Source organism: Cicer arietinum, chromosome 8, assembly GCF_000331145.2.
Source record: "Cicer arietinum cultivar CDC Frontier isolate Library 1 chromosome 8, Cicar.CDCFrontier_v2.0, whole genome shotgun sequence".
NCBI lineage: Eukaryota > Viridiplantae > Streptophyta > Magnoliopsida > Fabales > Fabaceae > Cicer > Cicer arietinum.
Window position 1 is genome coordinate 8690742 of NC_021167.2, and position 16930 is coordinate 8707671.

At 27.2% G+C, this 16930-nt stretch overlaps 1 protein-coding gene across 1 annotated transcript; it reads left to right on the forward strand.

The window, feature by feature from the left end:
* Positions 1-12: 12 nt before the first annotated feature.
* On the forward strand, positions 13-3971 carry LOC101496722 (cinnamoyl-CoA reductase-like SNL6). Its single transcript, XM_004512460.4, has 5 exons — positions 13-269; positions 374-531; positions 1643-1834; positions 2846-3183; positions 3682-3971. The coding sequence occupies exons 1-5, from the start codon at positions 140-142 to the stop codon at positions 3761-3763; spliced, it is 900 nt and encodes a 299-aa protein (XP_004512517.1). The 5' UTR covers positions 13-139; the 3' UTR covers positions 3764-3971.
* Positions 3972-16930: the final 12959 nt, after the last annotated feature.

Sequence of the window (16930 nt, forward strand, 5' to 3'; positions counted from 1 at the left end):
CTCTTTCAATGCTATCACTTTGCCGCCTCTCTTTCTTTATATATTCTAACTCAACACCCCTTTCTTTTCTCTCCTATCTCTCTCTCTATCTCTCTCTCTCTAACATCATCTTTTTCATTATTAGGACCCATCCCCATCCATGGCTCCCTCTTTCGACATAACTACTCACACTGTTTGTGTTATGGACGCTTCGGGCCTATTGGGCTTTAGCCTGGCCCAAAGACTTCTTCAAAGGGGCTACACCGTTCATGCCTCACTTCAAAAATATGGTACATATAATTATTTTTATTATTAAGTGTTAATTAATCATCTTTTTAATTTCTGCTATACTATTTTTATTTTCAAATTGTTCTGATTTTTTTTTAATTGGCAGGGGAAGAAGATCTATTAAATGGGATTTCTGTTGATCCTAATAAGCTAAAGATTTTTCGATCAGACCCTTTTGATTATCATAGCATAACTGACGCTCTTAAAGGTTGCTCTGGCTTGTTCTACTCATTTGAACCTCCCCTTGATCAACCTAATTATGATGTAAGCAAATTAATTTTATTTTTTTTTGCTCTATATTTCTCAAGTACTCGTTTATTTTATGTTATCTTCAAATTACGTGTCCTAAGATTTCATCTCCAATATAGAATTAATCCAATGTTCATGTTACAAATTTTTAAGTGTATAGTTACAATTAAAAAGATTAAGCATATAGAATCAAATTCATAGAGATTTTTGGAAGTATTAGTATTCATCATCTTGGACACGGCTTCTAATAAAAAATGATATTGATGATGTAATAATAATTGAAGAGTTGGTTCGGTAAATTCAGTTCATACGGTAAGAGACTAAATATATACTTGATTAGGAAAGACGTGAATTTGAAAATGTACAATTTCCATTTTTTTATATTTAGTGATTTTTTAAAAAAAATATATATAGTTGAAGAGTTAATGCATGAGTTCTTTTGTTTTGTTGTTAATAGTTAGTTGTTGGGTGAGATGAAAAAGAAGAGTTCCTTTTGGATTAGTCCTTTATGATAATAAGTAAACTCCATTTATTGGTGCACGTGGTAGGCACCATTTGCCTTAGTTTCTCACTTACTTTTTTTTTTACTTTTTTTTTTTGTTAACTCTAATTTCTTCTACTTATGGGTCGATTTCAATGCAAAGGCCATGACAACCTAGCAAATTATTGTGGTTTGTTTATATTATATAGTTCATGACCAAATACATATACTATGTCTTAATCATTTGAGCTAGCAAATTTTCCATCCATGTGCTTATTTGATTATATCACTATATAAGTGTCTCATCATTTAAGCATTTTTTTATTTGTTAAAATAAAATATTAGCAATCAAGCATGATGGAAACTTAAACATTTGCACGCAATGTGTGGAACACATGCAAATGCAATGATTCACATTTTATTACCGTAACTTGATAGTATCTTCATAGTACTTCTCCTTTTAAATTACTCATAGTATTATTACGATTACTTTAAAAAAATTGCTACAGTATCCTCTAAATTATTGATTATTAAAATTGAATTTCGAAAGAGCATCCTAGCAGTAATAAATTTTGGTAAGATATTAGCATATCTGTGCAGTAATAAATATTTAGCAGGTAGCGTTGACTAAAATAATTTGAACAGGAATACATGGCTGACGTGGAGGTTCGAGCGGCACACAACGTGCTTGAAGCTTGTGCACAGATTGAAACAATTGATAAAGTTGTTTTCACATCCTCAGCAACTGCTGTAGTTTGGAGGGAGGATCGTAAAACCATTGAACATGATTTGGATGAGATACATTGGAGTGATGTCAATTTCTGTCGCAAATTCAAGGTATTTAATGCAATATATCATATGCAATATAAAATATTATTCCTTCATGTCATTATTACAAGTGGAAATAAAATTACTTTCACAATTATAAAAAAATAGTTAAATATAATTAATTTGTTAGATTTCTTATAAAATATAAATTAAATTTATTAAATTGTCTATTTATAATGTTGTTTAATTATATGTATGAAATGTTTTTGAAATAAATAAATAATATATTAGAAACAATAACATTAAATGATTTAAATATATTACTTAAAATTTTATTAAAAAATTATAAATTTTTGTATAAAATATTTTTATAATATTTAAACATACATGAATAAAATCATTCAAAAATTTAACTAATAAACATGAGTTACTCGAAACAGATACAAAAACACTAAAGATAAAAAAAAAATTTATAGAGATTAAATATAAAACTTAAAATTTTGTAGAAATTAAAAAATTATAATCATTTTTAAAATACAAAATTTAATTTGTAGTTCTTTAATTTATAAAAATAAATTAATTTATTGGTTTATAGAACAAATATAATAAAACACTTCATTTTATAAATTTACTATCAAAATTTCTTAAAAAAATATTTAAAAAATTGATGTATCTAATAATATAAATACATCAAATTCTATTTTTTCTTACATTTTTGGATACTATTTTTGTTGTTAAGGAATCTAGTTGTTTATACTTTTACCACTAATACTATTATAGCTATTGCAAAACATTAAATTAGAGATCTAATGCAAATTACAATTATTAAGAAGGAACATCATATTTTACAATTTTAGACGAAAATCACTCAAGTTTAATGTTGTTGTTGTTTAAAAAGATAAACAATATTTTTTTTTTATATATAAGTTATATAGGAAAATCTATGTCTAATTTTAAATAAATTATTAATTTTGTCTATCACGTAAGTTGCAGTACTTTTTTTAATTTTTTTGAAAGTTTGTTGGACCATCATTATTAATAATTATGGTGATGCTAAAGTTGATTTCACTGTACAAACAGTTATGGCATGGGATGTCAAAGACACTATCAGAGAGGACAGCATGGGCCTTAGCAATGGACAGAGGTGTGAATATGGTCTCTATTAATGCTGGATTATTGATGACTCATGATCTCTCCCTCAAACACCCTTACTTGAGAGGAGCTGCTGAAATGTACGAAGATGGAGTCTTTGTGACCGTTGATTTGAAATTCTTGGTTGATACTCACATCTGTGTCTACGAGGATGTTTCATCCTACGGTCGTTATTTGTGCTTCAATCACATTATTAATACTCAAGACGACGCCGTTCAACTTGCCCAACAGTTAACGCCTACCGCTTCTTCTTCTTTACCCCAAAGGTATGAATGAAGGCTCTTTTAGATTATTTGACTCATTCTATTAATAGTATTTTTTAATTATAAAGTCAAACTTGTCAACTTATAAACTCATTCCTTACACATTATCAAAAAAAGCTATTTTCACATTCCTATTCTAGAGGTTACTTTCTAGAAATTTTAAAGAAAAATAGATATTATTTTTTATTTGTTTATTATAATGAATTTTTTAAATAATTAATTATCAACAATATTTTTTATGAAAAACCTTTTAAAAACAGTTTTTCATTTAATGTATTTTCAAAATTTTGATTTTTTTTGTAAAGTTGAAAATTTCTTAGAATTACTATTTTTTTTTTTAAATAAACAATAACAAACAAGTATTTTTCGTAAATAAACTGGACCATGAGAGTCCATTCAGTTAAAGATGGAAGAGTCCAAAAAAATGTCTTATTAATATTGTTTTGATCTTTTTGACTATATGACAAAAAATTGAACTGAAGTTCTTTTAATCCTGTGCAGTGATGACTATGGTAAGAGTTTCATCGAACAGAAAATAAGCAACAAGAAGTTGAACAAATTGATGGTGGACTTTGACGCTTAACTTCAATGGTTAATCAATTAGTTATCTTTTTGGACGGTTATTAGTAACCTAAGCTGTTCTTCTGCGGGAAATCATTCATATGTACAATTTTACAATAGTTGTGTACGTAAAAGCTCACATATTGCATACAACAAATTAATGTTGTTTAATCAATCAATAATTTATTTATTTATTAGATTTAAATATACTTTTGATCATTTAATTTTTACTTAATATTCGTTTTAGTTATTTATTTTTATTTTTATTTATATTTTATCATCTATCTTTTATATGTGGTATATTTTAGTCTTTGCCACAATCGCAACAAAAATTATAACAATATCTTGTCACTAAATTTATATCTAACAATTGATAATAAGTCTACATTATAATATTCTTTTAAAGAAACATTTATTTAACTCAACCATAGGTTTGCACTTGAAATATATGTAAATTCTTTAAAACGAAAAAATATTTATCAGAAGTTATTGTATTTTTACCTTATTTTTATTAAGATTGTATACCAAACTTTACGATTAAACCAATGTTTGATCTCTATAATTCATGATAATAATTATACGTTTTTTTTAAAAGAGTTATAATAAATAGATTAAAATATATCACTTATAAAAGATAAATAATAAAAATAAATTAATATAAAGAAAATTAAAAAACAAAATATTATTAAATAAATAATAAAAGATAAAAGTTATATTTTATCCTATTTATTAATCAGAGAAAATAAATATTTGTTACTTTTTCATATGGTGGGATGAAGTTAATTTAGCTCTAACTCTCCGACCCCTCAAACACATGCACAAGTATTTTCCCGTGACAAAAAAAAATGGTTCTTTTTCACCTATATATATGTGTTGACTGTTATTTTTGACTTTTTCTTTTGCCAAATTTGACACAAAGATTGAACTTTCAAGTTAATAGCTAACTATCGAACTCAAATAGTATAAGAGTGTGTTTGGTGGAGGTAGATGAGGAGATAAGAGAAAAGAAAATGTTTATTTTTTATTTGGTTCAATTTTTAAGAGAAGATGGTCAAAATTCTCTTAGAGTTCATTTTGCTATCTCTCTATTTTGGGAGATTTAGAAGGGAGGAACAAAATAACATAAAAATCATTTAAAAAAATTCCCTCCAATTGAACAAAACATAAAACCATTAAAAATATATCATTTCCTATCTTTTAAACCAAACATGTTTCCACTTCCTCTCATTTCCTTTCTTTCATCACCCTTAGTTGAACCAAATAGACCAAAGTCAATTTTCGCTCTCCTTCTATTTTGGAGGAGATTGGAGATGAGAGACTCAATATAACTAAAAACCCCATTTAAAATTTCTCACACCCTTGAACTAAACACAAAACCAATAAAAAATATATATATCCTTCCTCATATTTTTTGAACCAAATATGTCTCTATATATGAAACACAAACTCCAATATTGAACACTTAACACAACACAAACACATTGACACGATACAAGTAGACACATCGACACTGTCACTTTCAAAAATATAGGACACAACACCGATACATATATAATTATTTATTTATTATAATTAGATAAAATATGAATATTCTATAAAGTATTCAAATTGAGCAATTTATTTCACTATAAAAAAGTTTTTAGACAAATTATTATAATGTTTCACTATCATTCATCCACCTACTATATCGAATAGCTAAAAATAATGTAATCAAATTTAATATCATCAATTTTGTTTTTCTGATAAAAACAAGTAAAGGGTTGAAGACACATTTTTAATGTCTTCAACCCATTACATTAATGTCTTCAAGCCTTTAATAATAATCACTCCTACACATCTTTATCCCTCATACAAGTGTCTTGAGAGGTGTCCAAAGAGTGTTGAAGCAAAGAAAAAAAAAGATTTTTTTGTAACACTTGCCTGAGTAGTTTGAGACGTGTCGTACAAATGTTAGACACCGATACATGTCACACACTGAACACACTTAGTCTCATAGGTGTACGAGTTTCACGGGTCTCTCTCTCTCACTCCATTAAAATCTCTCAACTCTCCTCACCTCTCTTCAGTCGAAACTAAGACCTAAAAGACCATTTAATTGTTATGTTCGTGGCCCAAATTTGATTCCTTTTCACCTTTATAGCATTGACATTGATTTTTGGGTTTTCTCAATTTGAGTCTAAACATAATCATATCAAATAAACTCAATAATTATTGATTTGAGTGCGATTTTACGTCATTTAACATCAACTAATAATATTTCAATAAAACTAATATATTTTATTTTATATTAATAGTGTTATTTTAAAAAATATGTTATGTTTAAATATTTTATAATTATTTATTACTTTTCTTATTGTAGTTCATGTACTCGTATAATAAAAAAAAATATATATAATTTTTTAATAATATGAAATATCCAGTGTTTGAAAAAAACATAATAATTTTTAATTAAATGTTTTTAAAAAAAAATGTAAAGTCGATTATATCCAACAAAATCAATATGCTCTTCATTTATTTAATTTGAATTTTATGAAAATATTGTAAAAGTTCGACAAATATGGCTATCATTTTTTCCCCTAGAAAATTAGTCTCATTTATTAAGGGGCATAAAATCTTGAATAGGATTTTGGTGGATAATGAAGTCGTTTATGAAGCACGAAAGAGAAAGAGAGAGCTAATTTTATTTAAAGTGCATTTTGAAAAGACATATGATTCAGTGAAATGAGATTACTTAGATAAGGTCATGACATCTATGAATTTTTCTATGAAATGAGAAGTTTGGATTTTGACTTGTTTGAGTTCAGCCTTAGCTTCTATTTTGGTGAATGGTTTCCCTACGGTTGAGTTCTTCTTAAAGTGTGAAATTCATCAGGGAGACCTGTTGTCGCTGTTCTTATTTTTGTAAGCAGTGTAATTTTTAAAGCCACCAAGTGATACAATTTGTGTTTTAACAACTCAAACATTAAAAAGATGTCATATCTAATTAATCTAATATTTATTTATTGTGAATGTTTTTTTTTTTTAAAGTAAACAAACACACAGAGAGAGAAATAAGTTTCATTGTTAAGAGAAAGAGAGAGTGAGAAAGAACAAACTCACAAAAAATGGTCATGAAAGTGGAGTTGTCCGCGGTGGTGGTTCGTTTAGAGTCGAAGTTGACAATGGTGGCTGAGTGGACGCTTTAGCGGTAACGCTCGTGGTGGTGGTTCATCGAAGGTCAAAGTTGACGGAGGTGGTTGTGTGGACGCTCAAACGGTAGTGCTCATAGTGGTGATTTGCGAATGTCGATTTGATGATGGTTTCCTAAGGGGTTTGCAAAGGAAAATGAAGGTGGTGATGTGTGGCTCATGCTCTCACTAATTCTCCACATTTTAAGAAAATTGTGATTTTCTTTGTTAATCTTAGAAGTAAAGAAAAACTCTATTTTTCCTATTCTAATTTTTTAGGAAAATAAAAATCTCCTTCAAACCAGATTTTGGTTCTCAATTTATAGACTACAAGGATGACTCGTTGCTTCCATGAGATAAATTGAGTTCTAATTTTTCTATTGTTTTGCATAAATTATAGAGTGACAAGTGAATATGAGGCTTCTACTTTTTAGTGGAGTGCAAAGTTGGTGAAAATGAGACTTTTAATTTTTAGTGGAGTGCAAAGTTGATGAAGATGAGACTTCTAATTTTTTATGAAGTGTAAATTTCGTAAAAATGGAAGCTTAAAATATGGAGGAGAGAAGTTTGTACTATTTCTACCAAAAATATTATTTTTATTTGTTTGTTAATTATTGTTACATTTTATTTTTATTTTTTAATATATTTTTATTATGTAAATTGGACACTTTGTTAAAACATAAATGAGAATATAAGCTCAATTATTGGAATAAATTTATGAGTTTTAATTATAATTTTTTTATAAATTTTTTTAGTGCAATAAAATGTGATCGTAATTATATAAAATTAAAGACATTATTATAATGTATTATTTAAATTTTTTTAAATGACTATACAAAATTGAGATACTACAAATAACAATATATTTTTTCTTATAATATATATATATATATATATATATATATATATATATTATTTATATATTTGTTTACATATTCAAACACTTAAATGTTTCAATGAGTGTTATGACTTAAGTTCTATAATGAAAATTCAATCTAAAAGGCTATTCATTAGATGAAAGAGCCTCGTGTATTAAGTCCTATATAAAAACTCAAACTAATTAAGATTAGGAATTTATTTAATTAGACATTAAAATATTAATCAAGTTTATTTATTTATGTTTTGCATATAATCTACATAATCTATCTCATGGAGGACTAAGACCTAATCTAATAAAACAAATATTTTAGACCTTAAAAAAAATGTTTTTGTGTGTGCATATTCAGGCATTAAAAATTAAAAATATTTAAGTGAAATACATAAATTAAAAAATACACCAAATCATATACTTAACTAAAAAAGTTTGGATATCAAAAAGTGCAAAAGGTTAAAAAATTAATCAAATTATAATAACATATTATTATTAATATTAAAAAACAAATGATGTTATTAAAACACAAAATTTAACATAAAATAAAACACAAGTATAATACCATATAAAATATAATAAGAATTATATTATATTTTTCATATTATATCAAAAGTATTGTATTTGTATATTAAATTGTGTTCCAATAATATTATTTTAAAAAAATTTATAATATTTTTATAATGTTTTGCTTTAGAACTTCTAGACCTAAATAACTGGCTGGGCAAATATCTTCACTCTTTTTTTTTTTACAATAAATCTATCTTCACTCTAGTTTATTGCTATATTCTACTCCTTCTATTTTGTTTAAGTGTATTTTTTTTTTTACAAAAATTGTTTTTTTTTATTTATCAAAATTGATTTTAATAATTTATTATAAAGAAAAAGATGAAATGAGATAATAAATAATTAAAAATATTATAAGTAAAAGAAAAATAATTTTATGAAAAATAATAAAATTCATTTATTTTTTTAGGACGTGAAAATAATCTAATAATAATAATTAAAAAGGAAATAATGGAGTAAATGAATGAGGACTTTGGAATTGAACTACAAAAGTATTAGTAGCTCCACAAGACTATAATATTTTGGAATAGAAAAGGAAGCAATAAGCACTATGAAAGCGAAATTTATCTATATATGGTTACATCAATACAGAAATACAGATACATTAATTACAAACCAGAAAGTTTGGGCATACATTGAATGAATAACTTGCAACTATTTTTATCTTTTGAATATACAAGTAGTAATGAAATTGCTTTATGAACAGATCCCATTAATTGATTAAGAACAATAGCGGAACTTCTTGTTCAAATTGAGTTGTTCAAATTAAGAACGTGTAAAGGGTATTTTAGTGGATTTTTTTAATATTTCTTTTTGTACTTTTAAAAAATATTTTACTTTAAAATTAATATATTAAGATATTATTTTTTTTTTTCCTTTTCAGCAGGTCCCAATTTGGCCAGATGACTATATGATGTTTCCCCCTTCTATTTTAGGATTGCATCTCCATATTAATTATAACAAAATAATAATAAAAATTAAATTGTATTAATAATTATCAACAAAATACATTAAATATAAAAAATAATATTCATTCTATCTTAAAATAATTGAATCATTTGATCATTTTACAAATATTAAAAAAAATATATCAAAGAAAGAAAGAATACTACTTTTACCAAATTATTTTTGTTAAATATTAATGCATTTTCAATGTTATAAATGCATAATAAAATATATTGTACTGAAAGTAATGCAAGTGATATTAATTAGAGGGTACAATTAAAAATAAGTGCATTGGAAATTAAAAGGGTAAATTATTTTGGACAAATATATTTTACAAAGGCTAAATTACATTCGTGGTCTTTTAACTTAATTTCAGGTAACATTTTAGTCCTTTATCTTTTTTTTTTTCCCGACTTGGTCCTTTATTTTAATTTTAAGTGACAATTTGATATTTTATGTTTTAAAATTTCAACAATGATATCCTTTTTTATACAAAAATTCAAAAAAAAAATTCAATCAAAACTCATAAGATTAATTATATTCTTCAATATAATACAAATTTCATCAAATTCGTAACACAAATTTTCAAATAAACTCATTTTTTCATACTTTATTTGATATTGTTAGGAATAAAGGACTAAATCGGGAAGAAAAAAAAAGGACTAAAACGTTACCTGAAATTAAGTTAAAGGACCACATATGTAATTTAGCCTTTTACAAATTGGTCAATTATTTTAGGACATAAGGAGTACATCAAATTTTAGTTAACGATAACCACCTAAATGTCCTCCAAGCCCACATCTAGGAGATTGCCGAACTCGTCTATCTCTTTAAGTGACTTGAGATTGTTGTGGTTCATACTCATTTTGATCATGTTCCTCACGTTGTTCCCAATCATTGAGGGTGTATACAACTCAAACCCTTAATAATTTATGTGTGGATTAGAGCTATTACCATTTGTTTTCATATAATTTTGAGCTTTAGAGTTATACATGAAATCAAAAACAACATAAACCGACTCAATAATTGTGCAATGAGTTTCAAAAAAATTATAGAAAATATCGCATTTTGTTGAGTGAGTAACCCGAGGTTTGTATTTCAAACATTGACGGAATGTAATACTAAGTCAACATTTTTGCAGGTATATGTACATGTAGTTGTGGTGGACCATAATATGAAATTTATGTAGAGGTTTGTAGGTGTGGTGGTGATGAACGATAATATGAAATGTATGATTTGATTTGTAGATGAGGTGATGATGAAGACAATTTTATGGTTTGGTGCATGGTTTGTTCTTGTGAGGTTGAGTGGACATTAAAATATGCTGACATATGCAAACATGAATCACACATATATTATTCGATAGAAATAAATAATTTGGTGTGTTGTCTAAATCAATTCATAATTATATGATGTGTTGCAAAATACTTTCTACGAACTGACCTTGCAATACGTGATTCTCACGCTCATTCCGATATTTAATTTCGTTACTCCAAACTCAGTCCCAATTATCATCAACTCTAGACCTCATGTCGAGTTCATGGTAGTTTTTCATGTCCTCGAGCGACTGTGATATTTGTTGAAGGAAGTCGAATTGAACCTTATTCGTATGATGTTTTTCAATAATATGGTAACAATGTAGATAGGTACATGCAGTCCATGTGTCCATCTCTTCTTCGGGAACATCATGTTGAAATCCGAGGTACAATCTATAATAAAACTGATATGTAAAAAATATGTTAAAGTAAATATAAAAAATATAAAAAATAATAATTAAAAAAATGTAAATAAGTATGAATGAATATTATACTTCAGCAAATACTAAGTGATTGATTGTTTTTTGGTATTACTCTATATCTTTATGAGGAACTTTATTGAGTTTCATATCACCAGAAAATCTGTCGAAAAAATCAAAAATAAGAAAAATATAATAAAATTAGTGATACATTAAGAAGTTAATTTTAAAAATAACAAAAATAGGGCAACATCAGGAGGTCGCATTCCCGACATGCAACCATCTATTAGTGCATTATGGATCCTTGTAAATTATTTTCAATCAATCAGATTGTTTTATTAATAATACACACAACCTCCCACCTTCTATAAACACACAAATAAATCACAAGACCTCATCACACACTCTAACGAATCACTTACATATAATTTTATTCACGACTGCTCAACAAGTAGTTTTCGTTATTTATTACAATGGTTCAATTGAAGATAAAACTTCAAAGTCAGTTCTAGAAGCAACCTTGCTCGTCTAAAAAATGTTATTAAATAAAAGTTGTAGTTCGACGACAAAGTCATAATAATTGATATAGTTTACCGACACCTTGTGTTATTTGGAGATAATATAACAATGTTTGAACTATTGAAGGTTTGTGATGACGAAGAGGTTCAATTGATGTTTATGCTTAATGGTTACAACATCATCGAGTTATACATTAGGTTTCAGGACGGTCCTCCATCATCAAATATTGATCAACCATCAACCATTCCCCAACCCAATTACACTGCTTCATTTGATCACAACACCCCTTATGAACCTGACTCATATTCTCCATCTCAACCTATGAACCATACTTTATCCAAATTGAACAAACTCTTCTAGATGGTATTCAATTCCATCATCAATTTCTCCGACAAGTCCATAAAACGATATTCAACTTAGTGAAGATGATGAAACATACCTCAATGAATCATACTTCAATGAATCATCTAGTTATTCTGACAACAACATTAATGTCAACGAAGATCTAAAAGCAGAAGACCAACCTATCCAACCTACATTTGCTCCACCATTTCACATGAATAACATAAATTTAGAGAATGTAGAGCAGTCAACTGAATTTGATCATATGTTCTTGAGCAAAGCACCACACATAGATGAAACTCTTGCAATTGGAATGAAGTTTCAAAACTAGGATGACTACGTACATGCAATCAAATTTTACCATTTAAAACAATCACTGGATTTTTCGGTACAAAAATCAGATACAAAAAGGTATGTTATTAATTATTTAAGTCTAAATTGTTTGTTTAAGTGTAGAGTTTCACTAAAAAAAAATAGTGCATTGTGGGTGATTGGTAAATAGAATGTGTCTTGCACTTGCATAAATTCCACATTATCACAATATCACCAGAAGCTTGATTTTGACATGATATGTAAAAGGAAAATGCAACTTTCAAGAGTGAACCCTTCAATCAAAGTGAATGACATTATTGTGTATATTTAGACTTTGCACAACTATATAATATGTAATAGAAATACATGAACAAAAAAATAAAAATAAGGCCATCGAAAAAAATTTATTTTAATTGAGAGGAGTCTTACAATGAACTCCTACAATTATTGTTGGTTCTGCGAACAATTGCTCCAGAAATAAAAATAGAAATGAAAACAATTTAACATATAATGAAAATAATTTCATCGACTATTATGGACTTTTATTTTATGCATATCTACGTTTAAATTATACAAAATAGTTGTACAAGTTGATTGGACGTTGTTGTACGACAAGTACAACGAGACTCTATTGATAAGAGTTGCGTATGATGAAAACGACAATATAATTCTCATTTCTTTTGTTCTCGTGGAAGGTGAGACGTGGGAAGGATGAAGTTTATTTTTGAGTAAATATGTTACTCAACAAGTTAACATTTGCTTGATTTCAGATAAACATGAATCAATTAAAAATATTTATAATAATCTAAATAGTTAGTGGCAAAATCCTCTGTCAAAACATGTATTCTATATTTGACATATTTAACAAAATTTCGCAAGAGAATTTAAGGATAACGCTATTAAGAAAAAAATTATTTATATGGGTAATAATATCAATTTTACTTATTAATTAATGTAATTTTTAATTATTATTTTCTACAAAATTTGACACCTTTTTTTCTTGTGTCAATGCAGGTTACTCAATTGTTGAGTCTACATACAAATGCTACTGCAATGAAATCGACATGATAAACCGAGAAGTCATAAAATGGTTAGACAATATACCGCGAAAAAATTGGATTAAAGCATTTGATAGATGTAGTCGTTTGGGTCACATGACAATCAACCTTATTGTGTCAATCAATGGAGTGTTGAAAGGCACAAACAACCTTTCAATCACTGCTTTGGTCTAAACAACTTATCATAAGTTGGGGACCCTCTTTCCAACAATGAGAAAACTATAAACTCAATGCATCAATTTTAGCTTATAGTGAGATATACACAAAAATGCATGAATTTTATGAAACTAGAAATACGTAATTCCAATAGTATAAAGTCGATGATTTTGATTAGAACAAACATACTTATATGGACTCTGAGACAATAAATTCAAGAGAAGAGCGATTAATTGATCATTTATCAACTTTCCTAACAAGTGGTGCGACTGCAGGAAACATCAAGCTATACATATGCGTTGTTTACATCTAATAACAATATGTTATAGCATAAAATATGATTATGGGACGCTTATACCTGATTTGTACAAAGTGAAAACGGTACTAAAAGTCTACAACGAAATTCAAACTTATACCCAAATATGAACGTGTTAGGATGTGTCACAATTGTCAAATATGGAGAGTAAAAAAATATCGTTCAAAGAGTAAGCACATTAGAATATAAATGTACACTACATAAAGAGTACTAAGAAAGTGCGAGTTATGTCGGGTCCATCATCATTATAAAAAACATTGTTTAAACGTTGCTAACACATCTACTCAAACATATTAACTTTGATTTATATTTTTCTTCTATTTAATAATTTTGTTAGATTTTATTAATATAATTTAATTTTTTAATCATTTTTATTATATTTATGTATTATTTTAATATATTTTTAAATTATTAAAAAATAATAAACGAGTATCCTGTTGAAGGAGAAAAAAAAGTAGTACATTTTGTATATTACATCCAAATTAAAGTATTTTGATTTTATTTATTTATAAAAAGGAGATATAATAGAAAAAAAATATCCTATTTTAGTAGAGTTGTCGAATGGGTTGGTCTAACTCAGACCAGTTCGGACCGACCCATATTATTATCAAAGTCTAATAATTTATCAAAATTAGTTTGCCTACTCTAGAATATACAGACCAATGGGTAAGTTCGACCTGTTTTTGTTCAATAATTTTATAATTTAATTAATAAAAATCACAACTAAAATTGTGACACAAAAACAACATAAATCACCAATGGCCACAATAGAGATAATAAAATAAAATATATAACAACACATAAAATTAGGTAATAAATGTCTTATCTAATTTAGAGTAGTTCTTACAAAAGTGTAATTTTAGAGGTAACAAAATGAGTCCTCACATACCAAAATAGATAAGAAAGAAGTTAAGGTGAATAATACTTTTGCCAATAAAAAGAGTAAGAAATATGATTTTATTTTTAGAGAAAAAAAATGGTTTAATTGTTTTCTTACTAAAATTGGGCAGCCCGAAGAGCTAACCCGACCCAACTCAATTTTTTAATTGGGCTAAAAAGACTGATTATTTTTAAATTGTTTTTTACTCCTCAACCCAAATTAAAATGAGGGTTGACTGACGTGATCCATTTTGACATATTTATATTTTAGAAACCTCTACACAAAAAATTGATATATTAAATTTTTTATCTACTTTTTTAATACATGTGAAAAATACAGATAAGGATAAGCCAGATTGTCCAATAGAACCTACATTTTAGTCTATCCAAATCAGGCTTTTTAAAATTTTATTTTGAAATTTTATTTCACTTTTTCAACGACCAAATTTGGATCAGTTTCTATGGGCTAGTTAAATTTTTTATATAAAAATTTTAATGGTACAATCTTTTCATCTTAAAAAAATTGAAGTCACATAAAAACTTTTTTATAAGTTTGTCGGAAGGTTTTTTATTATTATTATTATTAAAAATATAAAAGTCAAAATGGAATTTTAATTTTAAAGAGGAGGTAGGACTAGGACCAAGTAAAATATTCGTAAAATAAGTAAGTCCATTTCATTAAGAATCTAAGTTGTTTAATCCATTCCAGCCAGAATAAAATAAATTTTTGGGCTTTCAAGAAACTTCAGCCCAACGTTTTTTAATTAGTGTAGTTTTGCTATTGGGCTTCACACATTTTTGTTACTTACTTTTATTTTTTCATATTTTATTTGTTTATTTTTTCATATTTTATTTGTTTATGCTGAACATTGAACATTTGAATGTAATGAGGAACAGGTGGTCCAAGAAACCATCGTTGCATTAAATCATTCCCAAATTCATATTGAGTCCGATTCCATTGTTTATAGTTCTAAAAATTAATAGAATACTATTTTAGCATAAAATATAAATAAAAAAAATTAAAAAATTAATCTATCTAGTCTTCATTTTTAACTACATATATAATTTTTTTACTATTTTTATTGATATTTTATTTTAGATGAAGTAATATAAAACATGATCTGTCAAAAAAAATAAATGACATTAAATTCATTCCATCTTATACTATCCTCTTCCCTTATTTTTACTTCTCCCAAATAAGAGAGGTGCTAGTATACATTATAATATAATGAATCTTCTTAATTAAATAAATACTCTTTTACTCGCATTTTCTTTTATTTTAGCTTATTTTTGTATGAGGTTTTACGACTTTGTTGAACTAGCCTCCATTTTGCATCTCGAAAAACTTTTTTACGTTGAAATAAAATGAGAATATTATATATTCTCTTTTAAATTAATGGATGTATTTATTTATTTTTTTCTCAAATATATCTCTTATTAATACTATCATTTTATTTTGAAAGATGAAAAAGTCAAATTGAATACATTCATATTCACATAATATTTTAGAAACATCTATATATAAAATTAACACATTAAATTTCTTATCTACATTTTTTAATACATATAAAAATAGCAAAGAAAATGTTTATAAAAAGGATAGTATTTATGTATGATTGATTGATGTGAGAAGAGCGAAATAAATGAGATAATAAAAAAAAAGATGTAAGAAATACTACTATCAAAATAAATATAAGTAAAAAAGCTAGTTGAAAGTTTGATATATTTAGTTAAAAATTTAGTCTAGATACATCAACATTTCGACTGCTAATTTTATTTATATATATTTTCAAAAAGAGTAAATGTAACACCCCGGCCATTATCGTTACCGGCGATTTCTAATGGGCGGAAAGAGGGGGGCGACTCAATGGACGGAAAGAGGGGGCGAGAAGGTCGTGAGGTAGCATTTCCAATGGGCGGAGAGGGGGGCGAGAAGGTCGTGAGTAGCATCGCCGGTAACGGTAATGGCCGGGGTATTACAAAAAAAAAGGCGTCTTTTTCTGTAACACCCCCGCCCTCCTTCCGTGGGATTCGAGCTCGGTACCTAAGGTATAAGTACCGCCTCATCACAATCCTCAATTGGTAGTGGGATTGTGATGAGGCGATACTTATCCCCTAGGTACCGGGCTCGAATCCCAAGGAAGGCAAAATCTCGTCAAGATTTCCAATTTGAGGAAAGGGGGGTGGGGGGGCGAGAAGCTCGTGAGGTAACATTGCCATTCATTCCATTTGATACAAATTCTTATTATACTCGTGTCTTTCATTTAACATGTTTCCCACATCCTATTAAACTCAAGTCCTCTATTAGGAAATAAAATTCATCTT